Raw genomic sequence first — 12,476 nt, forward strand, 5'->3', positions numbered from 1 at the left:
CCTGAACCCCAGCAAGGCCCCCCGGCTAGAGCCCCTCTGTCCCAAAGTGCTAGACACAAGAATCATTCCCTCCCGCTCCTGGGATGCAGCCACTTCTGGGGCGGAGCACACCAGCTCTTTTCAGCCTGCGCAGCCGCTTAGAACAGGAACGGAAGGCGAGTCCAACGTGCAGGCCAAGGATTTAGGGGATGTGAAGTGCACGGCTTGTGAGACCAGCACCCTGGTTTCCTTCCATTCACCGCAGCTCCCTCCGCCGCCTCCACCCCACCGGAGCCAGCTCCCTCGCGTGTCGGCGCCGGGGCAGGGCAGGGAGCGAAGGGGACAGAGTGCGGGCTTTGCACTCCCGCTTCTGCATGACGTGTCGCGAGCCTGGGCAGAGACCGATCCAGCCTTTCCCGGAGTCAGGCCCATCTCTGCTCCACCGAGCTATTCCCGACTCCTGGCGCATCACAGGGAGAGACAGTCCCCCTGCAAAGCCAGCCCTCCCTGCTACAAAGGAGGGCCAGGCATGAGGCCCCACTCCCCAAGGACTCACCAGCAGCCCCCACTTGCCTATCAGCTACCCCGGCCCTTCAGGCTGTTCACAAAGGGAGCTGCTCCCCCCAGCCCCTGTTCCTGGCACGTGAGCTCCCACCCAGCACCCTGTTCTTGGGGTGTCCCCTGCAGCTGGAGAGAGCTGAGGCCAGGGCTGCTGCATCCATACCCCACTCACAGCCTCCCCCCGCGGTGTCTGCCAGCCCCACGGTCCCAGCACTGGCCCAGTGCAGCCCCTCCGGGATCCCACCCACAGCACGGCCCCATGGAGCCTGCACGTGGCCCAGTGCGGCCGTGGGGCCGCGTCTCACCCAGGCCCGACGATGCAGCCTGCAAGCCGCTCGGAGGTAGGCCCGCCGGGGCGTCCTCATGGGCGATGCCCGAGGGGTCCCTGCAGTGCCCTGGGGCTCCTGGCGAGTCACTGGGGCAGCCCCTGACCTGCTCCTCCCCAGCCCAGCATCAGGCTGAACCAGGCTGCTGGACTATTGTAATGCCCCCCCGGGGGTGCCTCACTGGGGACTAAACCCCAGAGCTTCCGTGCTGGACGCCCACGACCCTACGCCCGCAGCTAATGGAGTGGCTCCACTAGCTGGTAGCAGTAATAGGCTGTTACCTTCTTATATGGACCAGTCACTAGCGAGCCGCAGAACACACAAGGACCAGTGGGCCACATGATAACTAGTAGGACCCCTCTCACCTGCTAACAGGATGGGACCCGGAGCCAGGGCTTTGCGACGGGCTCAGCGGGAGGTTTGCCGAGGAACGCTCAGCAATTTCATGGTGACCTTCCCACAGACAACTCTGGGGGGTGGGGGGTTGGCCGACGGACTGCAGAGTTGGGGGGGATAAAATCTAATCAGAGCCCTTTTCCTTAATAAATCATTCATCTTAATCAAACGCCCTCCCTCCTGCTCTAATAACTCAAGGCGTCAGGCACCCAGAAGCCACAACAATGCAGCTAATGGAACGATTTATTTTCATAATGGTGCCGGTGGGGAGGGGGGGTGGAGGGGGGGAAATCGGACGCACTGGGGGCAAGAGTTTCTAATTAGTGAATGAAATTTGATGTAAGGCTGGAGGAAGATGGATTCGCGGCTTGACAAGGGCCTTTCAGCTCATCAACGCTCCTGACAAGAGAGGTAAATTAAATTATTTCTAATTCGTCACTAACCTCCGGGGAGTCACCCTGCCACCAGGGAGAGGTGGGGCCAGGCCTTAGATAAACAGGCCGCTGAAGGACTGCGGCGAAGCGAGTGGGGAGAGACGGGCTGGGTTCTCGTAACGCCGGGGGAGGTGGTTTGCCAGATGGGGGGTGAATTTATACATTGTCAACAAATAAACTAATAATGCTGATCAATGACTCCGTTTTCTGTTTGGCTAGAGTCCATCCTGGAGCCTCCCCAATGCTGTGAAGTGCAGCCAGCTCTGGGGTGGAACACAGCAGGACACTCACAGCACCGTGGCTGGACTCTGAGCATCGCGCAGCTGCGGAAGGTTTAGATTGTGGGAAAGATTCGCGTTTCTGGCACAATCGGGGTCGCGGGGCCTGAAGCAGCTGGCAGGCGGGTCCTGATGCCAGTCTCAGGCCCTGCTGGGCACGTGTCTGAGACCAGCAGACAGCATCTGCTTTCAGGACTCAGGACAGGTGGCAGCTTGACCCAGCCCAGATCCCAGCCCGGCTTCCAGCGCTGCTGAGGGACTTTTTGGGACATCACCGGCTGCAGGGCTGGGGCAGGAGGCTGTCCTGGTGAATCACACTGGGCCCTCGGTGCCACTAATGCTCGAGATTTGATCGCCAGGCTGGTGAGACTTTGTGTTTTTCCTAAAGCCCCAGCTGCCGGAGTCCTGTGATGAGGGGCCCTGCTCCCGCCTGGGGCTGGAGGGCAGGCGCCAATCGTGGTGATATGACGTCTCCAGAGGCCCGCGAGATTTCCCCGGGCAGTGGGAGTGGCGCAGTGCAACCCGCGTGGCTGGGCCCACGGCAGCCAGGGACGAGCACACATGCAGAGAGCCCCTCCCTGCTGATCCCCCACTGCCCGGTGATGCCACAGGGCTTCTCCCCCCAGCAGGTCTCCTGAATGATCAGCCACCCTCGTCCCCCCTTGGCTGGCACCTTCCCCGTGGGTGGCGCGTGGCCTGCCCTGGGCACCGCAGGGCAGATGCCTCCATCGGACAATGGAGGGAAACGGGCTTTGGTCAGGAACCCGGGCGGCCACGTCGAAGGGAAGCTGTGGCCCAGCGGCGGCTGATTTCCCAGATGAGCCGTGCAGGGGATAAAGGTGGGGCTCCCAACCATTCCCTCGGCCACGGGCTGCCCCTTGACAGTGGTTCTCTCTGGCCAGGGACACGGCCGAGCAGGAGTCGGCCAGCCTGGGGCATGTCCCCGTCTCGCTGCCGCTCAAAACTCTTCCGTGGGGGACGATACGAACGGAGCTGTCCCGAGATGGCGTGAATCCCCAACCCAGCGTGTCGGGCTCCTCATGCTGACAGGCCAGGCCCTGGAGAATGGCCAGGAGGGGACGGCCCCGCCCTGGCTCCGAGGCCTTGGCCCGAACTGGCCTCCTCGTTATTATTAATGGGGCTAATGCAGCTCCGTCCGTCTAGCCGCGGTAGCCAGAGGGGATCTGTCCCGCAGAGCAGCCTCCTGAGCGCAGACAGTGGCTTGGGCTGAGTTTAGCTGGAGGGCATCAGAGACCCTGGCGTCTTCTGCAATCTCCAGGACACAAAGCGGGGGGGTGGGGGGGGGACTGCCAACACTTTGGAGGCCAGAGCTAGAATTCAGAGGGATCTGGAGAACTGGGCTATAGACAACAACATGAAATTCCCCAAAGCCAAACGGAAGGTGCTGCACTTCGGGAAGAAAAGCCAAATGCACAAACACAGACTGGGGAGACCTGGCTGGGCAGCAGCGCAGCTGAGAAGGAGCTGGGAGTCGTGGTGGGTCACACTCACAACCGCAACATGGGTCGGCAATGCGATGCTGGTGCAAAAAAAGCAAATGCAATTTTTGGTTGCTCTAAGAGAGGCAGAGCCTGCAAGTCACGGGAGGGGATAGACCTACTCCTCTGCACTGGTTAGGCCTCAGCTGGAGAACTAGGTCCAATTTTGGTCACCGATGTATAGAAAGGATGCAGAGAACCTGGAAAGGATCCAGAGGCGAGCGACAAAGATGATCACAGGGATGGAATGCAGCCGTGCGAGCAAAGGCTGAAGGAACTGGGTATGTTCAGTTTGGAAAAGAGGAGATTGGGGGGCACGGGATTGGGGTTTTCAGATACTTGAAAGGCTGCCATAAATAAGATGGAGAAAAGTTGGTCTCTCTTGCCACAGGGGGCAGGACAAGAGGCGATGGGTTCAAACGACAGCACAGCAGAGTTAGTCAATCTCAGGAGAATCTCCCTCACTGGAAGAGCAGTCAGACAATGGCACAGATACTTTGGGAGGTTGTGGAAGCCCCTTCACTGGAGGTTTTCGAGAGGAGGCTGGAGCCGTCTGTCTGGGATGGGTTAGACCCAACAAGTCCTGCATTGGCAGGGGTTAGACGAGATGACCCGTGTGTCCCCTGTGGGTCTGTGGTTCTAGGCTTGCTTTGGGGACTTGCCCTGTGCCCTCACCATGGTGCAGTCCGTGGGGTTACCTAACACCAGCTCGGGGGGGGACGGACCAGTTCTAGCCAGTGACTCCCCCAGACTGTCGCCTGCGTCCCCTGGGCGCTCTCCCGGCCAGGCTCCACGCCGCTCGGCTTGCCAGGTCTGCCCCGCTCGCAAGTCACTGGCTGGCCGGGCTGGGGGCCTGTAAGTGTGCGGGACTCACCCCTGCGGCGCCTCCTGCTGGTCTCTCAGGGAATTAGCTCATCCAGCCTCCAGAGCGCCCTCTGCAGGCCAGTGATCCGCCTTACCGCTGGCCCCTGTGTCCCTCCCAGGACCCCGGTGCCCCTTTCTCTGGGGTGCTGCCCCTCTGGCAGTAACCCCTCAGTCTCGGGGTGTCCCCACCCAGGGGAACCCCCACCCACTATCCCCACCTTGCCTCAGTGTAAGGCTACTGCCAGTCACCAACTAGCCCCCATTCCCTGGGGCAGACTGCAGTGTCAGCCACTCATCACTGGCAAGGGGGGTTTGGCCTGCTGCCTCCTTCCATCCCCAGTACCTCTATGGGCCTGGAACCAGGCCCTGCAGCCTGCGGAGTCTCCAGCCTGGAGCTCCCCTGCTCCCCTGGCTTCTCCCCGGCCCTGCCCCACTCCCAGGTACCGCTCAACCGTCCAGCACCAGGCCTGTCTCCCCCCACAGCTAGAGGAGAGACTGCTACCGCTGGCTGCCCTGGCCTTCTTACAAGGCCCGGTCAGTCTGTTTGGGGCCTGGCCCCGGCTGCAGCCACTTCCCCCATCAGCCGGGACTTTGTTCCCTTCCCCAGCCCCAGCCCTCTGCAGGCTTTTCCGTCTGGAGCGGGTGCTCACCCCACTACAGGCCCACAGGGCATCAGGGCCTGGGGGCAGGAGTCTGGAGCGGGAAGGCGCAGGATAGAGGACGTGGCCACAGGGCCCACTCCCTTCCCTGAGCTCCCTGCTCCCCGGCTGCTCCCTCCCTCGGGGGCTGTGCCCACGATCCCGACCCTGCTGCCCACGATACCCCAGCCGCCTGCCCTGACCCTGCTGCCCGCGATGGCCCAGCCACCCGCCCCGACCCAGCCACCCGCGACAGCCCAGCCGCCCGCCCCGCCCCAGCCGCCCGCCCCAACCCTGCCGCCCACGATAGCCCAGCCGCCCGCCCCGACCCAGCCGCCCGCGATAGCCCAGCTGCCGGCCCCGACCCTGCCGCCCATGATGGCCCAGCCGCTCGCCCCGACCCTGCCGCCCGCGATAGCCCAGCCGCCCGCTCCGACCCTGTCGCCCGCGATGGCCCAGCCGCCCGCACCGACCCTGCTGCCCGCGATAGCCCAGCCGCCCGCCCCGACCCTGCCGCCCGCTATAGCCCAGCCGCCCGCCCCGACCCTGCCGCCCGCGCCGGCCGAGGAATTTCATTTGGTTAATATATTCCCCGGACAGAAGTCCATAAATAAGCGGCGCCTGGGTGGCCCCTCGTCTCGCTCTCCGAACGAAGGTGTCAGCTTAACGAGCCGAAGCCCTCAGCCTGATTAACCAGCCGCTGCTCCCGCTAAGAGGGAGCTGAGCGGAGTGATTGATATAACGAGCTCGTTAGACTCAGCGGCTTCGCTCGGTTCCGCCTGCTTTATTTATTGCCTTAGCAACCGGCCGACGGGCCCAGGGCGAAGGGGAAGGTTGGTTTAGGGGCTCGCACCTTCCACGGGGGGCTTCGCCCTGCCTCCTCCTCCCTCCCGGCCCCCACCACTGCGCCTGGCCACCGGCCCCGCTCTGGCCCTGCAGCACTGGCCTGGCTGTCCCCAGTGCCGAGGCGAGAGGTGCCAACTCCTGGGGGCTGATGCCAGCGCCAGGGCGGCCTGGGCCCCCATCGACGTTCTCCACAGGACCACCCGAGTGGAGCAACTTCAGTAACATTAGCACCGAGCTGGGGACTCGAGCCCCAGCCCCACGCCGGCCTCACGCGGGGAGCTCAGCACCTCGCAGCCTCGGGCCCTGCCGGGCTCCGTCGCCACCCCCCAGAGACGTCCCGTCACCCCGGCCCCCGGCAGCGAGAGCAGGGCTGAGCTCCAGTCCCCGGGGATGATATCCCCGCAGGGCGAGGGTGGGGGGGCAGCAGCCCCACCAGTGACTTGGGGGGGTGGGGGGCTTTGAGAAAAGCTGGGCAGGCCCCTCCCTGGGGCCGGGGGGTCTCAGCGTGGGACCCTCGCTCTCCCTGGATGGGGGGACGCAGGGCAGAGGTGCAGCTGGCTCCAACGTGAGGCTCCGGCCCGGCCCTGGAAAACCCTCGTGCCAGGCCCAGGCCTCGCTCTCTGCACCGAGCCGTGTGGCACTGCAGCGCCCCAGGGCACCTCCTGGATGGGCGGGGGGGGGGGGGGAGGGGGCTTATCCCCTCCCCCATCTCTGGCTGCATGGCTCCTTCTCCCAGCAGGATGGGGGTCCCCTGCGTTCCCACCTGCCCCGCACCTCTGCTCGAGACGGGCACGTGCCGCGCTCAGGAGCTGTGTGGGGCAGGCCAGGGCACGGAGGGCAGTGGGGCTATGCGGGTGCCTCTGGGAACAGGCTTTGGACCCAGACAGGCACCCCCTGGAAATGCAGCTCTCTCTGGGGTGGGCCATGGCAGCCTCTGGCGTCGGGAACTGGAGCTAGGAATCCTGCTGGGAGAGTCCACCAGTCCCATGAGCGCCAGGCGCTGTCACACTGGGCCAGAGCCCGGACCCCAGGGAAGAGGAGGCAGCCAGCCAGAGTCCCGTCTCCGGTCTCACCACACTCCTCTGTCTGGCCCCAGCAGCTCCCTGCGAGGGACCCTGCAAGCTCGCCTGGGGCGGGTCTCCTAGCCTGGGCCAGAGCATTCTCCCCACGGTACGGGTGGGGAAACCGAGGCAAGGGGCTAATAATAGTGCCTGTTTCTTCTAGAGCGTGTTTCATCAGTAGATCTCAAAGCCCTTCCCAGGCTGTAATGGATCGAGTCTCACGCACCCCGGGGAGGCAGGGCAGGGCTGTCATCCCCTTTGCACAGAGGGGAAACCGAGGCACAGAGAGGCCAAGTGCCTTGCCCCATTCACACAGGGAGTCCATGGCACTCAGGGAATTGACCCAGAGCTCGTGGGCCCAAGGCCCCCCCTGCCCATCCTTCCTGCCCAAGGGCACCACCGGGAATAGAACCCAGGAGTCCGGACACCCCAGCTGTGCATCACCACCTCCAGCCTTTGCTTACTCCCTCATGTATCCCCAAGCCAGACCCTGCCCCCAGAAGTGCCCCCACCCTCCTGCCAGCCCTGCCCTGGAGGCGCCTCCAGGGCCTGGCACTGGGTCCCCTGCTGTGGCCGGGACGGGGTTAATCAGCAGCCAGAGAGGCCAGGTAATAAATGGCTGTTATCTTGCTAATGAGCTGACATTAATTAGAGCCCAAGGTCCTGGGAGAAGCGGCTGATTTAAGGGATGCCCTGCGAGCGGGCGCCTGTGAAACCCGGCCCAGGGCTCAGAGGGCTACATTCCCCCCTGCGTGCCCAGGCCCTTCCCACGCCCCTCGCTGGCCCAGTGCCAGGCTCCCCCTGCCCGCTCCATGGCCAGCGCCCAGAGCTGCCAGCGCCAGCCTGATGCAGGCGGGGGGTGGGGAGCCCTCTCTGGACAGCGCTGGGGTAGGGACGTTTCGTGCTCGCTCAGGACGAATGGCACTGCCACACCGGGGGAGGGGGGCGCTCCACACACCCTCGCTGCCAGGCCGTGGGCACCCCCCTGGCACAGGTGTGTGTGGGGATCTCCTGGAAGTGGATCGAGCGGCCGCCCTCAGCCAAATTCTGGGCTTGTTATCCCAGGCTGCAAAATTGGAGACATGTCACAACCCGTCTCCAAGCCCCGGTGCTGAGGAGACACCTGGAGGTTTGCTCCCTCCCCATGCGACCCATGAACCGGGCCTGTCAGACATGATCCCTTTGCACTCCCCACTGAGAGGCAGCCACCTCTGGGGTGGAATGCAGCAGCTTTTTATGCACGGCTTGTCCCCCAGCAACTGAAACGCCATCACCTCTGTCTGTGCTGGGGCCCTGGCCCTGGATGCACCAGCGCTGGCCACGGCTGGAGACTGGCCGTCGGGCGGGGAGGGGCAGGGCTCTGAGGTGGCACCGAGCATTCTCTCTCTCTCGGGTGTGTGGCTGGCTGGCTCTGGCTCACACGCCCAGGGTCTCGCTGATTGCCGTATGTGGGGTGGGGAGGGAATTTCCCCCCAGCTCAGACTGGCAGGGACCTTGGGGGTTTGTCTCCTTCCTCTGCAGCGTGTGGGTCACTTGCCAGCTTCATCTGGGTGTATCTCACGTCAGCATTGCCTTGCCATGACGGGGGCCTCGGGCACTGGTGCCCCTCGCACCCTCCTCTCCTCTGCCTGTGGCACATCATGGGCTGGTCTCCTGTGGGTCTCATTTCAGTGGATAGGTTTGTGTGCGGGGGCGGCGGAGGGGGGGGGGGAGACTGGATGATCCCGACTGGCCTCAAATGTCTGTGTTTGTCTACACTGCAACAGAAGACCCGCAGTGCGGCTGGCCCGGGGCAGCTGACTGGGGCCCGCGGGGCTCAGGCTGTGGGGCTAAAGACTGCAGCATAGATGTTGGGGCTGGGCCTGGAGCGCTGGGAAACCCTGACGGAGGGTGGGTCTCTGAGCCTGGGCTCCAGCCCGACCCCGAACGGCCTCACTGCAATCTTTAGCCCCGCAGCCCAGCCAGCCCGGGCTCTGAGACCTGGTGCTGCAGGGTTTTAGTGTGGTGTGGACGTACCCTAGGAATTCTAGCCTGGTGCCCCTACCCACTGGGCCAGCCCCCTTGCTCTGTCCAGCAGGGACCCACTGGCACCAGGGGATCCGGACTCCCGGGCCCCTCCAGCCCTGGCCCCTTAGTTCCTAGGATTTTATTTCTAACGTGTGCGGTGCTGTACAGACACAGCCCCTGCAGCCTGCCGTCTGCTATGATTTGTATTGCAGGAGCGGCTACCGGCCGGGGGGGGGGGGCACTCAGGCCCACTGGGCAAGGCGCTGCACGCACCACGGCCCGAGCCCCACGGCAGGTGGGACTGAGGTGCCCAAGAGGTGGGTGAATCAGAGACGGGGGTGGGGACTGGGGACAAGGCAGCAGGGAACGCCGGAGTCCCGGCTCGCTGCTCGCCTGGCACTGGCCTGGCGATGGATGTGCCGGGCGCTCGTGGGCCTGGTGTCGCAGAGATGGGCCCGGGAGGGGGGCTGAGAACAGCAGGTACCTAGGGGTACTGAGCTGCCTGCTCGCCGGGCAGAGGGGAGTCCGCCCGAGAGGCGGGTACCCCAGTCCTGGGCGGTGGACTCGGCCCTGCTCTGGTTAAGAGCTGATTTCTCACGTGCTCTGTGGCCGGTTAATGGTCACAGGTTACTTCTCAGCTCTTCATTTTGCCACAAATCACTGCAGGGCTGGCGGTTTATTTACCTTCCCCACCAGCCGTCCGGGGCTTCCCAGACTCCAGAGCTAGCCGGGACCCAGCGGGAGGCGGCGCAGAGAGGAGGGGCAGCAGCCCATGGCAGACTCCCAAACCACAGGGCTGGCTCCCAGGAGGCCTGTGAGGTGCCGAAGGCCTCTGGAAAGGCAGTGGAGCCAGGGATCTGTCTAGCTGATCCAGTGAACGGCAGCGTGACCTAGTGGGCGGAGCACTGAGCTGGGAGCCAGGACTGCTGGGGTCTCCCCCCAGCTCCACGCTGACCCTGCCCAGCCTCCTGGGGGGCAGAAACGTGCGTGCCGCACTATGCACAACCCACGGCTGGGAAGCTGCTGGCTCCGCCTGCGACTCCACGGGGCCTGATTTCCTCCCGTGGCCCTCGCTGTCATTTCAGGGGTGACTTCGCAAAGGTTGGGGCCTGTCACTCACCGAGAGGGGGGAGGCGCAGGGCAGGTCTGCAGAGACGCCCGAGAGGGTGGCTGCCCCTTGCAGCAGCGCAGCGCCACTCCCCATCCAGAGGGGGTGCCGGTGAGCAGCCTAGGGCCACTGGAATTCACGACGGCGGGTCCAACCTGGGCCAGGCACTGACCGCTGGGAGCCAGGCACCGGCAAACTCCCAGAACGTACCTCTGCCAATGCCCCTCAATCCCGATCCGCACCCCCCTGCTAGTCTAGTCCTCGGTCCCTGCTCCCCACCCCTCAGCTGTGCCAATGAACCAACCTCCCAGAGAAAGACACCTCGCTGTGGGATGGATCACAGGGCTGGAACTGTGGTTCCCTGCCCCAGGAAGCTGCGCTGGGAGCAGTGGCCGTGATCGGGAGGACGAAGACCCCTAAGGACGGTACAATGAAGGGAGCGTGGTGAGGTTACCCAGCGTCTCCGGGCTCAGGCGGCACTCAGGCCTTGGCAGAACGCTGCCTCGTGGTTAGTTTGTGGTCGTGCACGTTCCTGGGAAGGGCGCTCTTGCAAGCAGCCAGGGAGTTTGCTTTCTAACTACAGTCAGTTCTTGGGGCAGTTGCTCCCTGGGAACCAGGGGGTGGCGTTCGGGCTGAAATCCCTGAAAGAGGGGACTTACCTGCATGCTCCTTGTGACCACCTCTGTCCCAGGACTGGGGCGTAACCAAGCAGCACTAAGAAAACACCCAGACTCCATGTCACTGATTGCCTCTCCAATGGGAAACTGACGTGCAAGGCCCTGACAGCTGCTGCCACTCGGCAGAGGGGTGACAACGCGGCCTGGAACTCAGCACCCATCCTGTCTGCATCCTGCTCTCCCCCTGCCCCACATTGTTCTCAGCCGGCTCTGCCCCCTCCAGCGCTGTGTTCCCGTCCCAGTGAGCATCCTGCATGGCCAGGGAGCTACACAGACCACAATGCACAACGGGGCTTTTGAGCGTACAGCCCCCGTCCCAGACCTACCCTGCGGCTGCCGCCCACAATCCAGGAGCTCAGGGCTGCACACGGCTACTCTCACATGGGTCTGGCCTGGCTGTGCCCTGGGGCGGGGGCTGGCAGGGGGAAGGGGCCAGTCCTGATTGCTTTCACTTCCTGCAATCCCCAGTGTTAGTTAGCGGCCAGGTGCTGTCACTCCCGGCTTGATGGATGGGAAAGCCAGCTCCCTCCTTCCTGAGCTGGGAAATGAAGCTAATCAGACCCCAGACACCTTAGTCCAACTCTGATCTGATTAATGACCCCAAGCCTCTGAACTCATCAGCCGTCCTGGCATCTATCAAGGCCTGGGTGCCTCCCCTGCTGCTGGCTGCCTTGTCAATGGGATTCTCATCTATGCAGGCCCGGGGCCCGTCTCTCTTCCTGCCCCCTTGTTCTCTTCAACCTCCTTTCCCTGCACGCCACGCGGAGCCAGCTGTGCCCAGAGGCGTTTGCAGAGGGAGCCCCAGAAGGGCCGTTCTGGGATTGTCCAGCTGGGGGTGAGGATTCGCAGAGCGGTCTGCCCTGGGGAGGGGATGCCTGGGGCTGGGGGGCCCGGGGACTGGGCTGGGGCAGCATGCTTGCTAGCAGGGTCACCCTTTGCTCCCCTCGGCTGGCTTTCTAAATCTCCTCTCGCTTGCAGGGATCCAGCCATGTCCTCTCCCCGGGGAGCGCCAGGGCCAGGCTCGAAGAGGGAGCCTCTGGGGCGAATCCATCGGATCCCTGGCCCGGGTGCTAGTCATTCACACCCGTGCACAGCGGGTGACTTGCTGGCCTGTCCCGCCCGCTTTGCCCGGCTGTTGCTGGTTGCACAAGGCGCAGGGCAGGGACGAACCAGGTGGTTTGATGGGCTGAAGCCCCAGTCTCTGGCCTCTGCCCTACACAGGAGACTCCCCAGCCCTCCAGACGATGTAACCACAGGACACGGGGCCCACACAGAGCAGTTATGGGAGAGACCTGCCTCAGGACGCAGCCAAGCTGGAACAAGGCAAGAGAGAGAACCAGGCCAGCCCTGAAGTCAATGGAACTGCCCCCCGACACCAGCCAGTGGGTCTCCGCTCGCAGGCAGGGCTTGCTGGGGGCATCTCCCTGGAGCTGGCCAGAAAACGGAGTTCCTGTCCCGTGAAAAATGTGGAAACCAAATGTTGTCCCAAATCAGGACGGAAAAGCCAACAATGAACGATCTGCAGGAACTGAAATCTGGGGGAAAGACCTGTGTTGGCTCCTTGCATGCACTGGCGGGCGGGTATTTTGTTTCAGTTTCGGCCCCTGTGTTATTTAAACAATTTGTAGCTCACACAGAGTAGATTCCGAAGTGACGATTTCGTCCCAGACAGGGCAGAACGCTGTTCCCCATTCTTCCTCCTGAGCCAAAGGCTGTCAAAATCAGGGCCGATTTCATGGGGGAAAACGGGTTTAATCCAAACGGATTTCCCAGCGGAAACCTGCTTGGAGGAAGTTTTCCCG

The 12,476-nt window shown here is 63.6% G+C and overlaps 1 protein-coding gene across 1 annotated transcript; it reads left to right on the top strand.

The window, feature by feature from the left end:
• The first annotated feature begins 5,191 nt into the window (after window positions 1-5,191).
• LOC115271146 (classical arabinogalactan protein 9-like) lies at window positions 5,192-5,668 on the top strand. Its single transcript, XM_029910495.1, has one exon. The coding sequence runs from the start codon at window positions 5,192-5,194 to the stop codon at window positions 5,666-5,668; it is 477 nt and encodes a 158-aa protein (XP_029766355.1).
• Window positions 5,669-12,476: the final 6,808 nt, after the last annotated feature.

The sequence above is a fragment of the Terrapene carolina genome, unplaced genomic scaffold (genome assembly GCF_002925995.2).
Source record: "Terrapene carolina triunguis isolate 2854851 unplaced genomic scaffold, T_m_triunguis-2.0 Scaffold62, whole genome shotgun sequence".
Taxonomy (NCBI): domain Eukaryota; kingdom Metazoa; phylum Chordata; order Testudines; family Emydidae; genus Terrapene; species Terrapene triunguis.